A 16,079-nucleotide genomic window follows, 5' to 3' on the forward strand; every position below is an offset into this window, starting at 1 on the left:
TCCTCCCGGGGAAGGACTGCACTTTCCATGATCTCGCCATCACGGTGGACAACTCCATTGTGTCCTCCTCCCAGAGTGCTAAGGGCCTCTGCGTGACCCTGGACAACACCTTGTCGTTCTCCGCTAACATCAAGGTGGTGACCCGATCCTGTAGGTTCATGCTATACAACATTCGCAGAGTACGACCCTGCCTTACACAGGAAGCGGCGCAGGTCCTAATCCAGGCACTTGTCATCTCCCGTCTGGATTACTGCAACTCCCTGTTGGCGGGGCTCCCTGCCTGTGCCATTAAACCCCTACAACTCATCCAGAACGCCGCAGCCCGTCTGGTGTTCAACCTTCCGAAGTTCTCTCACGTCACCCCGCTCCTCCGCACACTCCACTGGCTTCCAGTTGAAGCTCGCATCTGCTACAAGACCATGGTGCTTGCCTACGGAGCTGTGAGGGGAACGGCACCTCCGTACCTTCAGGCTCTGATCAGGCCCTACACCCAAACAAGGGCACTGCGTTCATCCACCTCTGGCCTGCTGGCCCCCCTACCTTTGCGGAAGCACAGTTCCCACTCAGCCCAGTCAAAACTGTTCGCTGCTCTGGCACCCCAATGGTGGAACAAGCTCCCTCACGACGCCAGGACAGCGGAGTCAATCACCACCTTCCGTAGACACCTGAAACCCCACCTCTTTAAGGAATACCTGGGATAGGATATAGTAATCCTTCTAACCCCACCCCCCCAAATAAAAAAAGATATAGATGTACTATTGTAAAGTGGTTGTTCCACTGGATATCTTAAGGTGAATGCACCAATTTGTAAGTCGCTCTGGATAATAGCGTCTGCTAAATGACGTAAATGTAAATGTAAAATGTGGGCAGAACTGAATAAGTGTGTGCGAGCAAGGAGGCCTACAAACCTGATTCAGTTACACAATCTCTGTCAGGAGGAATGGGCCAAAATGCATTTATTGTGGGAAGCTTGTGGAAGGCTACCCGAAACATTTGACTGAAATTAAACAATTTAAAGGCAATGCTACCAAATACTAGTTGAGTGTATGTAAACTTCTGACCCACTGGGAATGTGATGAACGAAATAAAAGCTGAAATAGTTCATTCTCTCTACTATTATTCTGACATTTCACATTCTTAAAATAAAGTGGTGATCCTAACTGACCTAAGACAGGGAATTTTACTAGGATTAAATGTCAGGAATTGTGAAAAACTGAGTTTAAATGTATTTGGCTAAGGTGTATGTAAACTTCCGACTTCAACTGTATAAGACACTTATATGTACCGACATTTGTTGTTTCTCTAAAATCTGCGATCTTGACACAAGGCGCTACATGATTTACAACTGTCCTGTTGACGGGACGCCGATCCCTAAGAAGTCCTCTTAAACAATTTTGAAAAAGTTTAACAGTGTAGTTTGGAAGGGCATTTGTTTTAATTGTTGTTGTTTTATTAGGCTTGGACAACATCACGGTACACAACATTGATTATTTAAGTGCCTAAGTAAACCAAGACTTTTGTAATATGACTAAACTAATCAAATGTAATTGTTGTTATATTACATAATGTTAGTTTATAATTTGTGCAGGTCGTTTTCCCATTACATTTTCAAATGCAAAAGCACTGCATTCATTAAATACTTTTCACAAGACAATTTTTACTATTGCATGCATAACAAGACCCACAAACACTTTATCAGACTAGATTTCACATAAATGGCAACATACAAAACAAAACACAGTTGTGTATGAGCTCCTAAAAGCAGCAAAGGGGAATATAAAGCATATTTTTATGCATAGAAGAACAGATCATCCATGTACAAAATACAGACAAATAGAAAACACATAACATGAACAACAACCCATTGATAGCAGACACTAGCGTCATTAGAACAGTTAGGATGAGGTGAATAGCCCATTGAGCCAAATGTTACACTAGAATAATTTTGAAGCATTTCCAAAAAATCTGAAAGCTATGAAAAATACATCTAAATGAGACCTTTCCCTTAGAGCTAAGATTATAAGGCTATTGATGAACTCAAAGACTGCATATTGTGATCCCAGCAGGCTAAATATTAGGTGCCAAGATTGTGTCACTATGTACAAACAAAGGAGACTGGCTGGTGTTAGTGTGTTAAAGTTGTCGAGGGTTGTTGTGAGTCTTTCAAATGGAGATCGTATTTCTCTTCTTCATCCTTTTCCCTCTCTGTTGGATCAATGATTTTCTCATCTAAGGACAGCTCAGAAGATGGTGCTCCAGCGTTTGGGAGGAGGGCGGGACTTGGTCTCCTGTAAAGAGAGGGAAGTAGAAGTAATACATTAGATGATTGACATCTGAATAATAAATTCTATACAACCAAAGGAGGAAATACAGAGTTTAAAAGTGCTTGTCATGGTTTGACGAGTGTCTCTGTATTCGATGGAAAGAAGTATTTCTATTTTCTATGAGATAAGATTGGGGTTTAAATTGTTATTTCTATTTATATGATTGTCAAATGTCACATTTTCAGGGATTCTTAATTAGTACATACTCTCGGGAAATAAGGTTGAGGTAGGTATAAAGACATCAATAAATAATACCATCAATAAAAAGGACTGATGCAATAGAGAATAAACTGAAAAAGTATTGATTACAAAATACACAGTTTGTAATTCATTTCCCTAATACCTATATATTTACATGAAAATTGCATAGCCAAATACAGTGTAATTACAGTGCACTTACATACCTGTTTGCTTACTGTTATACCTGTTTATAACAATGTACCTACACTGTAATTACACTGCAACTACTATGTAAATGTATAAGAATGTATATCAAGTGGAACGCAACCTTAAAAATATATGCTTTTTTCATTTAATTAATTGCTGATGCATATGTTGTTAGCTTAGTATGATGGCAAATACATCTCAATGTAATTAGCTTTTTTGTGATTTTATGTATAGATGAATGATGATTCAGGATGGATATGGCTAGGTTACATCTCTAATTTACTCACTGATTCATGATATCACCACTGTTGTTTTGAGAGGTAAACACAAACAAGAAAACAATGTTTATCAGCTGCAATCTTTAGACAGTGTAACTGTGTAGTGACAAGATAAACCTGCGACACAAACGTCAGGATGTCTCACCAGGTTGAAGATTTTGGACAGTGTTCCTTGGTCTCTGCGGCGTCTGTGAGGTGACTTTGTGGCATCAGCACGCGGTGGCGTGGCCTAGAACAAAGTGCTTTGTAAACACATGGAACATGGCTGGACCTGAAACCTTATCAGTGCTCAGTTCTTATTGGATGAAGTAGGGAGAGAGGACACCAAAATGGTGTTGAACTAGTAGTTATATTGAGTTTGAATATATTTTGATAAATACAATGGGTGTAAATGTTACATTACTACAATTCTCTTTTGCATTAAACCCAGAAATGTCATGTTGCTATCAAAATAAATTGGCTTCATTCAGTGATCTGTTAGTGTACAAGAATGGTGTGAATTAGACAGGAAGAGAGATAAATAAAGAACGACCAGCATTACAGCGACCTTTAGGGGGAAAGATGGAAGTCAAAGGCATGCATTACTTCAGGACACGCATAACACAGAGAACTGGTGAAGAGCACATGTCAACTCTTACACACTAGACAGCTCACTCTATGGACACAGAGGAGTTGAATGAAGAAACACACAAATGCAGGAAGATTAGTGAGTCACTATGAACAGAGGAGGGGGCAGAGATGAAAGAGTCTCAGACTGGTAAGGAAAGGAAAGGTGGAACTTTTGTATATAGGGGTCCCTGAGTCCTTAACGGTTGTGGTTCAGAAATAGTTGATGAGTGTCAAAGTCATCCAGAAGCAGTGACTGAATTGAATCGTCAGAAACACAAATCATGAAATATAATGGCACCACAGTATAAGCTACTTTTCCAGGAGAACTGCGTTCGACGTTGACATCGGACATTTTCCATCAGAGTAAGAATAGTAACATTTCACGTAAACAATGTTTGTACTTAGCAAAATTCAAGTCAAGCTATGTAAGGAAATATATATATTTTTGATGTTAACTGTCTTGAAGAATCACACAAGGGAAAGGATGCAGAGCTGGGAGAGTAAGAGTTAAGTAAGAGGGAAGAACAACATATCAAGACGCTCACAGAACGACATTAGAGAACGTCTTCAGACAGAGGGAGACATTGAGATGTCATTATTATGCACAGGGCTGTAAAGTCAGCAGTGTTTTGGGGGTTTAGGGCTGAGTTTGAATGACCTACCAAGCCCAACACCTTCCTCCACTAGACATGAAAGAGAAAGAGAGGATCAGGAAGATTCATGAAGGCCTACTGGAGCAGCGCCTGTTACTATAACTGCTGAAAATCTAGCTACCCAACTTGCACAGGCCCATGAAGAGATGTAAGTCATGCAATGTAAAAAGCAAGGAAAGTTTAAAAGCTAATTAACATTATTTTCTTGAAAGAGGCCTAAAGAAACTGTAACCAGAGTGAAAACAAAAATAATACAAAATTAGGTAATGGAACTCACCCTGGACTTGGGATGGGGAGAGGATGTCGCCTGAGGCTACAGAACACAACAAATGATAAGGTCCTATTCTATGAGTTCAAAGATGGTTACATGAAGACATTGGCTAATTGGTAAAACCCGTCGCAACACCAGAATTTTATTTTAAAAAACAGTTTTTTTCAAGTTTGTAGCAGCGGTGCAGGCCTAGAGACACAACTTGTCTTGTATTAGATAACTACTTTTTCAACTTTCAATTACAATTGTTTATATAAACTAATAAAATACATGTTATAACAGATACAAATGCAGTGAGGTATTCAATCCTAAGATACTCACGCTCAAGCTCCTGAAGAAATGCATTACTGCATTCTCATTAGCCCGACGTCGAGGGGCTGGCTTAGGGGAGGTGGCATGACCCCGGAAGGACCCCTAAAGTTATAAACATGAGTCAAAAACTCACTGATGTCTTACTGCTAACGTTGGACATTCAGGCTCAATGAAATGTCTACATGGTAATAGAGCACATGTTAATCTACTCCATAAACATCTTTATATGTATTTTAAATACCGTTTTCAACTTGAGGTGACTTTCAGAACAGATACTATGCTCTGTATTTCTTCATAAAAATGATTTGTTACTTTTATTTGTAATTCATTACCAATCTATGTTTTACTTAACACCTATTTTTCTTAAAACTGCATTGTTGGTTAAGGCCTTGGAAGGGGGAGGTGGCATGATTCAGCGCATGTGACAAATACAATTTGATTTGATTTAATGCTATGCATCTTAGTTCACCTAGTTAGTTTTCTTACATTGTCTGCTCAATGGAATTAGAAATTAAATTAAATGCATACAGATGAGTACAAAAAGGGTTGCATAACCAAATCCTCCCTCACATGAAGGTGATTAGGAGTTGTTTTTTTAAAGCTGTCTGACTGGAGGATTGCACTTCAATGGAAGATGCTCAAAACCTGTATAAAGAAATTATTCTATAAACTATAATTGGTAGAAAGAAATTCAGATTTCCAAGAAATTGGCAAACAATGAACCTATCTAGAAGTACAACTTTACTACAGCAAGAAAATTCAGCCGGAATTCAAGAATCCTCCCTTCTTTGTAGGTGTATGCAGATCACAACTACAGAGGTAGGATCTTAATTTGAGCACTCTTTTGTTGCTGCAAATTTTCCTACACTGCAGGAAATGCAGATGAGCTTCGTGATTTAGATACATTTCTGAAAACCCGTGCTAACTCACGGTTATATTAACAGTATTGCACTTTGTAGCCTACTTTTGTCCAGCCTAACCGCCGATCAAGAAACATTATTGTCTAAATGTTCAAATCTTGTTGGTGCAGAATTATTTTGCTACGACAATACTGGTCAAATTAAGATCCTACATCTGTAACACAAACTACAGCATTATGTTAATTTACATTCTCAAGCACAGAGTAGATAAGACAGGATATTTTTCAGTATGTCTGCAATGGGAAAATGCATGTATATTGATAAAACATTACAAACAAATGCATAGCACCAGGGATAAGCTGTTGTTGACCTGTCATCACTCTGCAATATGCCCCCCTTCCTTAGTTTTGGCTGCGATAAACTCTAGAGAAAATAAGCTAAAGATGGAGCTCAGAATCATTTGGGGGTGTTTGATCGACATGCTCAGCATTAGGAAAAAAACATTAAACCTTATAACCCGCAGAGGACCACCTGGTGCCTAATGCAGACAGATCACATTTGATATTCTGTTTGCTATCAAATCTGTACAGCTAAACCAATGGTGGTCAAAGTTTTATGAATTAAAATAAACTATGCAGTAGTTGTATTTCAAATACAAAACAACAACCATCCAAGATCCGCCCACAGTTCCCCTGAGAGCTGCCCTTAAACCTGACTGTTGATTCTAACTATTTCAATAATTTGAGGATGTCTAATTGCAAATATATTTTATGAGGTAAGGCACTGATTTTTCTACATTGGTAAAAACATTAAAGACATGCTTCGGAACTTTGGCAACTAGTAAGTATTTTTTAAACTCTTTTAAACGCTTTAGGCTGGATGTGTCAATAAGTAGTTCATACAAGCATAATCTACGATCAGAATTACTGTCTTACCTCAATTAGCCACAAAATCCCTAGTTTGAAAGCGACTGTTTACTGGAAGCTGTGCGGCACCACTTTCCCCCATGTGGGCCAGCCCCCTAGCAATTCAAGTTCCAGCCAATGAGCTTTAGCTCCTCGCCATTTGAGTGACAGCTAGCAAGATGCACATACAGCAGAGCGAGATAGAGAGAGAGCAATGGCGTGGTGCACATACTGTAACTGCACATAAACTGAGTATACCAAACATTAGGAACACCTTCCTAATATTGAGTTGCACTCCCCCTTTTGCCCTCAGAACAGCCTTAATTCATTGGGGCACAGACTCTACAAGGTGTCGAAAGCGTTCCACAGGGATGCTGGCCCATGTTGACTCCAAAGCTTCCCACAGCTGTGTCAAGTTGGCTGAATGTCTCTTGATACACACGGAAAACTGTTGAGCAAGAAAAACCTAGCAACATTGCAGTTCTTGACACAAACCGGTGCGCCTGGCACCTACTACCATACCCCGTTCAAAGGCACTTAAATCTTTTGTCTTGCCCATTCACCTTCTGAATGGCACACAATCAATTGTCTCAAGACTAAAAAATCATTTTTCAACCTGTCTGCTCCCGTTCAAATACGCTGATTGAAGTGAATTTAACAAGTGACATTAATAAGGGATCCTAGCTTTCATCGGCATTCACCTGATCAGTCTATGTCATGGAAAGACAGTGTTCTTAATGTTTTGTATACTCAGTGTATGTGACGTAGTACGCCATTTTCGGGGACCACCTTTGACTCGTGAATGCTACTTTCCAAACTACTCTCTAAAAGAGAAAAAAATTAAGTGTATTCCTGTTTATCAAAGCGAATTCCTGTTATCTTTAGCGGTTCTATAGCTAGCCTAAAACTATTCCTCAACATAGCTGCCATAGCATTAGCTACTCTTCCCGGAGTACAACAAAATTAAGTCAGTTATATACAATTTTACTAAAATTATATTACATTTCACAATAGATTTCACAACACATTAGATCTAGAATAGAAATTAAATTTAACCAATTATCTGAGATTATTACATTACATCAGGTATTCTAGCTCTACAAGTATTTTAGCTCTGCACAATAAGTAAATCACCAATTTTCAAAGAATCTCTTTCTTGAACGCAGACTTCAACACAAAAACTGGACAGATCCATCCGTACCATCGTCATCTTAGACCTCTATAGACTGGAAGAGTCTTGGTGAGGCAATTGGTCATGACAGTTGGTAACTCCAGATGCTCACCTTGCTCCCTTTCTTTTTGTCGCCTCCAAAGAAAGTGCTAATCTGATCCATCAGACCAGGGGCCTTCTTCCTCCTGCTCAGTCCAAATGAACTTTGCCCTGAGCTACTCGCTGTGGTCATGCTGGACAGTGGTTAGGTTGGGTGGTGTTGAACGCTCTGTATCTGGGAGTAAAACTTCTTGCAAACAATCCAAACCAACTCTGTAAACGATCTGCTGTTGCTCCTCTATCTATGTTACTTTTCTATCCGACTGACGTTGGATGGGCAGTGTTGAAGGTTTCTTCCCCGTGCCCCAATGCACCATGGGAGATGATGCGGGTAAGGTGGGGGTAAGCGGCCACAGTGGCATCCATGGTGCTGGCCTGACTCCAGGCATTCTTTGGTCCCTCAGTGCCTGTGGAGTCAGTCACTACCGCCCTCTGCATGGGCCAGCCATTGTTCTCTCCCCTCCCCCATCTGCCTCACCCAGTCTGAGGAACAACAAGGGTTATGTATGAGGCTGAACTAGGGCCCTGATGAGTAACAGTCTCCAGCACTGTGAACCCATTGTTGAAATGGACCCCATTTATCTTTTTGATAGATTATATTGAAATAGGATTTAAATTAGCCCTGTTTTCCATACAGAATTGACTAGAAAAGGAAACACCCAAAAGTTAACAAATGTTCAAACATATGGAAACATATTAAAACAAACTATTTTAAAGAGAAATAATAACTACACAAATGTTATGGTCAGCCATGGAAAGAGCTTTGACCTCCATTACTGTAAATATGATATTGTAGGGCAGCCTCCGAAGGAACACTTCTTATAAACTGTATGCAAGGATTCATCTGTGTTGTTTTAGGAATACCTCATTATCTTTCCAACCCCCAATGTCACGCTTCTAGGTAGCAGAGGTTCTGTTGTCTTTACAGGTCAGTAGGTCTGATATCTGATTGGAGGTTAACTTTACAGTAATGCTATTGGTAAACAACTCAGATGTTATAAAAGGGTCTTATATGTATTTTGTTCCTGAACATATCTCTCTCTCTCTCTCTCTCAGAATAATGCCTTGTAAAGCTGGTTAATGCTTTGTAGCTTAAGCTTTATGCCTTGTATGTGAATCCATTCATTTTATTGTATTTAGAACTATTGTATTTAGAATTCCATTCTCAGACATTTCTTGATTGCCTATTACTGTAACTCAACTATAGTCTTGCATGTTTTATTTATCTTTATGGAGTCAGATAAACATTTTAATAGGCTAATTAAATAGTCTTATCACAGGTCACATGTAAGGTACATACAATATACACATATCAAATATTACCCCACTACAGTAAATGGTGACCCCAACGTGCTCTATCATTAGGAACTTGTGGATTATATTGATAACTTTGGAAGTACAGTAAATGGTGACTTCCGACTTGATGTTACGGATACTTTGGATTAAATTAGAGTTTATTCTATTAGATTCCTCGATATACACTGCTCAAAAAAATTAAGGGAACACTTAAACAACACAATGTAACTCCAAGTCAATCACACTTCTGTGAAATCAAACTGTCCACTTAGGAAGCAACACTGATTGACAATAAATGTCACATGCTGTTGTGTAAATGGAATAGACAACAGGTGGAAATTATAGGCAATTAGCAAGACACCCCCAATAAAGGAGTGGTTCTGTAGGTGGGGACCACAGACCACTTCTCAGTTCCTATGCTTCCTGGCTGATGTTTTGGTCACTTTTGAATGCTGGCGGTACTTTCACTCTAGTGGTAGCATGAGACGGAGTCTACAACCCACACAAGTGGCTCAGGTAGTGCAGCTCATCCAGGATGGCACATCAATGCGAGCTGTGGCAAGAAGGTTTGCTGTGTCTGTCAGCGTAGTGTCCAGAGCATGGAGGCGCTACCAGGAGACAGGCCAGTACATCAGGAGACGTGGAGGAGGCCGTAGGAGGGCAACAACCCAGCAGCAGGACCGCTACCTCCGCCTTTGTGCAAGGAGGAGCAGGAGGAGCACTGCAAGAGCCCTGCAAAATGACCTCCAGCAGGCCACAAATGTGCATGTGTCTGCTCAAACGGTCAGAAACAGACTCCATGAGGGTGGTATGAGGGCCCGACGTCCACAGGTGGGGGTTGTGCTTACAGCCCAACACCGTGCAGGACGTTTGGCATTTGCCAGAGAACACCAAGATTGGCAAATTCGCCACTGGCGCCCTGTGCTCTTCACAGATGAAAGCAGGTTCACACTGAGCACATGTGACAGACGTGACAGAGTCTGGAGACGCCGTGGAGAACGTTCTGCTGCCTGCAACATCCTCCAGCATGACCGGTTTGGCGGTGGGTCACTCATGGTGTGGGGTGGCATTTCTTTGGGGGGCCGCACAGCCCTCCATGTGCTCGCCAGAGGTAGCCTGACTGCCATTATGTACCGAGATGAGATCCTCAGACCCCTTGTGAGACCATATGCTGGTGCGGTTGGCCCTGGGTTCCTCCTAATGCAAGACAATGCTAGACCTCATGTGGCTGGAGTGTGTCAGCAGTTCCTGCAAAAGGAAGGCATTGATGCTATGGACTGGCCCGCCCGTTCCCCAGACCTGAATCAAATTGAGCACATCTGGGACATCATGTCTCGCTCCATCCACCAACGCCACGTTGCACCACAGACTGTCCAGGAGTTGGCGGATGCTTTAGTCCAGGTCTGGGAGGAGATCCCTCAGGAGACCATCCGCCACCTCATCAGGAACATGCCCAGGCGTTGTAGGGACGTCATACAGGCACGTGGAGGCCACACACCTACTGAGCCTCATTTTGACTTGTTTTAAGGACATTACATCAAAGTTGGATCAGCCTGTAGTGTGGTTTTCCACTTTAATTTTGAGTGTGACTCCAAATCCAGACCTCCATGGGTTGATAAATTGGATTTCCATTGATTCTTTTTGTGTGATTTTGTTGTCAGCACATTCAACTATGTGAAGAAAAAAGTATTTAATAAGATTATTTATTTCATTCAGATCTAGGATGTGTTGTTTAAGTGTTCCCTTAATTTCTTTGAGCAGTGTATAAAGAATACGTATTTTACGTGATGTTGAATATGCAAGCAACAGATATTTCTGAGTTATGGCAATCGACTTGTATTAATGATTTGATCAAATGGAACCAAATGGAACCTAGTCTTTACTAGACAGAGAGACTAATACAGAAAGAGAGAGGAAGGAAGTGAGAAAGAAAGTGACAGAAGGAGAGAGAGAGACGTGGGAAGAGAGTGAAAGACAGAGAGAGATAGAGAGAGGGAGAGAAACAGAAAGAGAAAGACAGCAGTGCAAATTTACTTAGCATTTTCATGTGTCTTGTTTGTCTCATGTCGTCAATGTGAGTGAATTTCTGTCCATTGTGTCCATCGTCCGTCATCTATTTTGTCTGTTTTCCCCACCCTTGTTTTCACTGCTTGGCTGGCTCCCCACCTCAAGAAGGTAGGTATTTTACTGCATTGCATCTTGTTGTGAATTGTATGTTATTATAAATAACCTTAATAACCTGTTGTAATGTTGTTTTTAATTTATATAAAGATGTGTTTTCTTGCAGACATTGACTGTGAAGTTTAAGTTGGTTGGTAGGTATATAGTACATAACTGTCTTGTATTGTGTCACGCCCTGACCTTAGAGAGCCTTTTTATTCTCTATTTTGGTTAGGTCAGGGTGTGACTAGGGTGGGTACTCTAGTTTTTCGTATTTCTATGTTGGCCTGGTATGGTTCCCAATCAGAGGCAGCTGTCTATCGTTGTCTCTGATTGGGGATCAAATTTAGGCAGCCTTTTCCCACCTGTTGTTTGTGGGATCTTGTCTAGGCAGCCTTTTCCCACCTGTTGTTTGTGGGATCTTGTCTATGTATAGTTGCCTGCGAGCACTACATTGGCTTCACGTTTCGTTTTGCTCTTTATTGTTTTTCTGTGCGTTTCACGTCTCCGTACTCGTCCTGAGGAGCGTGCTAGCCGTCTGGTGAAGACTGTGCCGGCCCCACGCACCAGGTCTCCAATACGCCTCCCCAGCCCTGCACGTCCTGTGCCAGCTCTCCGCACTCGCTTTGAGGAGCATGTTATCGTTCCGGTACAATGTGTGCCGGTTCCATGCTCCAGGCCTCCTGTGCATCTCCCCAGCCCGGTACGTCCTGTGCCTGCTCCCCGCACTTGCCGTGCGAAGGTTGTCATCTGTCCAGGACACGTTGTGCCAGCTCTACGCTCCAGACCTCAAGTGCGCCTCCACAGCCCGGTACGTCCTGTGCCAGCTCCACGCACCAGGCCTTCTGTGCGTCTCCCCAGCCCGGTACGTCCTGTGCCCGCTCCACGCACCAGACCTCCAGTGCGCCTCCACAGCCCGGTACGTCCTGTGCCGGCTCCACGCACCAGGCCTCCTGTGCGTCTCCCCAGCCCGGTACGTCCTGTGCCCGCTCCACGCACCAGACCTCCAGTGCGCCTCCACAGCCCGGTACGTCCTGTGCCGGCTCCACGCTTCAGGCCTCCTGTCCGTCTCCCCAGCCCGGTCGTCTCCCTCTTCAAGTCCCCCTTCTGAGACTAGCTGCCAGTTGAGAACAACTGACAGGCAGAACCTCCCAACCACACAGCACCCACCTCTCTATTCCACACACCAGAAATAAGTATTAAAGTCTGATTGCCATGTGAGTGTACAAAAAATAATCAGTGAAAATAAATGAATGACAAGCCTGTGTCACAAAAATATAAAAGTTTATTTATTAAAATCAGGTTGGTTTTCACAGCTGTTTCACAAGGTATTCATTATTGTAAATTGTAAGGTATACTTTGATGGTATTTATTTGTTCCACATTATTCATTATTGTATCCTAGGATAGTTTGGACACATCTACTATTTATTTTTACTATTTTCTGCATTGTAGAATAATAGTGAAGACATCAAAACTATGAAAAAACACATATGGAATCATGTAGTTACCAAAAAAGTAAATATATTTTAGATTCTTCAAAGCAGCCACCCTTTATCCTTGATGACAGCTTTGCATACTCTTGGCATTCTCTCAACCAGCTTCATGAAGTAGTCACCTGGAATTCATTTCAGTTAACAGGTGTGCCTTATTAAAAGTTAATTTGTGGAATTTCTTTCCTCAAAGAGTTTGAGCCTATCAGTTGTGTTGTGACAAGGTAGGGGTAGTATACAGAAGATAGCCCCATTTGGTAAAATATCAAGTCAATACCATCATTACTTTAAGACAAGAAGGTCGGTCAATTCGGAAAATGTCAAGAACTTTGAAAGTTTCTTCAAGTGCAGTCGCAAAAACCATCAAGCGCTATGATGAAACTGGCTCTCATGAGGACCGCCACAGGAAAGGAAGAGTTACCTTTGCTGCAGAGAGCATAAGTTAGAGTTCACTGCACCTCAGATTGCAGCACAAATAAATGCTTCACACAGATCAAGTAACAGACACATCTCAACATCAACTGTTCAGATGCGACTGCGTGAATCAGGCCTTCATGGTCGAACTGATGCAAACAAACCACTACTAAAGGACACAAATAAGAAGAAGAGATTTGCTTGGGCCAAGAAACTCGAGCAATGGACATTAAAACAGTGGATATCTGTCTTTTGGTCTGATGAGTCCAAATTTGAGATTTTTGGTTCCAACCGCCGTGCCTTTGTGAGACGCAGAGTAGGTGAATGGATGATCTCTGCATGTGTGGTTCCCACCGTGAAGCATGGAGCAGGGGGTGTGATGGTGTGGGGGGGGGGGGCTTTTCTGGTGACATTGTCAATGATTTATTTAGAATTGAAGGCACACTTAACCAGAATGGCTACCACAGCATTCTGCAGCGATACGCCATCCCACGTGGTTTGCGCTTAGTGGGACTATAATTTGTTTTTCAACAGGACAATGACCCAACACACCGACAGGCTGTGTAAGGGCTACTACCAAAAAGAGAGTGATGGAATGCTGCATCAGTTGAACTGGCTTCCACAATCACCCGACCTCGACCCAATTGAGATGGTTTGGGATGAGTTGGACCGCAGAGTGAAATAAAAGCAGCCAACAAGTTCTCAGCATATGTGGGATCTCCTTCAAGACTGATGGGAAAGCATTCTTCATGAAGCTGGTTGAGAGAATGCCAAGAATGTGCAAAGCAGTCATCAAGGCAAAGGCTGGCTATTTGAACAATCTGAAATATAAATTATATTTTGATTTGTTTAACACTTTTTTGCTTACTACATGATTCCATATGTGTTATTTCATAGTTTTGATGTCTTCACTATTATTCTACAATGTAGAAAAAAAGTAGTTTGAATTATTGTTTTTGCAAGCAGGAATCAGGTGGATAAAATGATGGTCAGATTTGCTAAATGGAGGGCGAGGGAGAGCTTTGTACACGTCTCTGTGTGTGGAGTAAAGGTGGTCTAGTGTTTTTTTTCCCTTTAGTTGCACATGTGACATGCTGGTAGAAATGAGGTCAAACGGATTTAAGTTTGCCTGCATGAAAGTCCTCGGCCACTAGAAGCATCGCTTCTGGGTGAGCATTCTCTTGTTTGCTTATGGCCTTACACAGCTTGTTGAGTGCATTCTTAATGCCTGCATTGGTTTGTGGTTGTAAATAGACAGCTACGAAAAATATAAATGAAAACTCTCTCAGTAAATAGTGTGATCTACAGCTTATCATGAGGTACTCTACCTCAGGTGAGCAAAACCTTCAGGATTCCTTAATAGGCCTATAGCCTACAGTAGGTTTGATATTTGATTGGAGGTTAACTTTACAGTAATGCTATTGGTCAACAACTCCGATTTTGAATCCGAAGAACCAAAATGTTATAAAAGAGTCTTAGATTCCTTGTCTCTTTCTTTTTTTATTGTTCCTGAACTGCTGTGGTAAGATACTGCAGTATCTCTCTCTCTTCTTTCTTTCTCTCCCTATCCCATGAGCTATGGGCCATGGCTCAAGTTATGGTTTCTTTGTCTCGCTCTCTCTTTCTCTGACCATGCTTAGAATAATGCCTTGTAATGCTTGGTAATGCTTTGTAACTTAAGCTGTATGCCTTCGATGTGAATCAATTTATTTTACAAAGTAATTAAACCTGTTGGGGCTAGGGGGCAGTATTTGCACGGCCGGATAAAAAGCGTACCCGATTTAATCTGGTTACTACTCCTGCCCAGTAACTAGAATATGCATATAATTAGTAGATTTGGATAGAAAACACTCTAAAGTTTCTAAAACTGTTTGAATGGTGTCTGGGAGTATAACAGAACTCATATGGCAGGCCAAAACCTGAGAAGATTCCATGCAGGAAGTGGAAATCTGATTTGTGGAATCACCTTCAACACTTTGCCTATGAAACACACCGTGAGTTAGGATTCATTTAGCACTTCCTAAGGCTTCCACTAGATGTCAACAGTCTTTACAAAGTGGTTTGAGTCTTCTCCGGAAGAAACTGACCGAAAGAGAGGCCTGGAAAGTTGGTCATAGGGGGAGGGCCATTACTACTATGACGCGGGCGCCCATGGGTACCCTTTTGTTCCGAAACGTTTAGTAAGACAATGCAATCGTCCGCCTTGAATATTATTGAAGCTCTGATTGAAAAAGGCCCTAAAGATTTATGTTATACAACGTTTGACATGTTTGAACAAATGTAAATATATATTTTTTGCACATTCGTGACGACAAGTCCCGTGCGCCTCGTACATTATGAGTAGCCTTCGGAACGCGCTAACAAGAAGGAGCTATTGGGACATAAATTATTAACTTTTTCAAACAAAACAACATTTGTTGTGGACCTGGGATTCCTGGAAGTGCCTTCTGATGAAGATAATCAAAGGTAAGGGAATATTTACAATAGTATATTTGATTTTAGATGGTTCCAAGATGGCGCTAACCTGTATCGCCTAGCCTATTTTTCTGAGCATAGCACCTCGTTTATTGCAAAGTGTGATTTCCCAGTAAAGTTATTTTTAAATCTGGCAATGCGGTTGCATTCACGAGATGTTAATCTATAATTCTTTTAATGACAATATTACATTTTAACAATGTTTTCGAATACTAATTTTGTAAATTGTAGCGCCGATTCACCGGAAGCATTTGAGGGAAAATATTTTCTGAACGTCACGCGCCGATGTAAAATGCTGTTTTTATATATAAATATGAACTTTATCGAACAAAAAATGCATGTATTGTGTAACATGATGTCCTAGGAGTGTCAT

At 41.5% G+C, this 16,079-nt stretch overlaps 1 protein-coding gene across 7 annotated transcripts; it reads right to left on the reverse strand.

Moving 5' to 3' along the window:
- Positions 1–1,413: 1,413 nt before the first annotated feature.
- LOC106569776 (uncharacterized) lies at positions 1,414–8,193 on the reverse strand. Of its 7 annotated transcripts, XM_014141380.1 has the most exons (7): positions 7,883–8,193; positions 4,844–4,936; positions 4,529–4,564; positions 4,261–4,281; positions 3,135–3,218; positions 2,999–3,016; positions 1,414–2,288 (listed from the first exon to the last, which is right to left on the reverse strand). In XM_014141380.1, the coding sequence occupies exons 1-6, from the start codon at positions 8,000–8,002 to the stop codon at positions 3,011–3,013; spliced, it is 360 nt and encodes a 119-aa protein (XP_013996855.1). In that variant the 5' UTR covers positions 8,003–8,193; the 3' UTR covers positions 1,414–2,288; positions 2,999–3,010. The 7 variants fall into 7 exon arrangements, with proteins under 7 accessions (XP_013996855.1, XP_045550556.1, XP_045550554.1 ...); XM_045694600.1 differs by lacking the exon at positions 4,261–4,281 and having other exon boundaries at positions 4,529–4,558; XM_045694598.1 differs by lacking the exon at positions 2,999–3,016 and having other exon boundaries at positions 4,529–4,558.
- Positions 8,194–16,079: the final 7,886 nt, after the last annotated feature.

Source organism: Salmo salar, chromosome ssa14, assembly GCF_905237065.1.
Source record: "Salmo salar chromosome ssa14, Ssal_v3.1, whole genome shotgun sequence".
Lineage (NCBI taxonomy): Eukaryota > Metazoa > Chordata > Actinopteri > Salmoniformes > Salmonidae > Salmo > Salmo salar.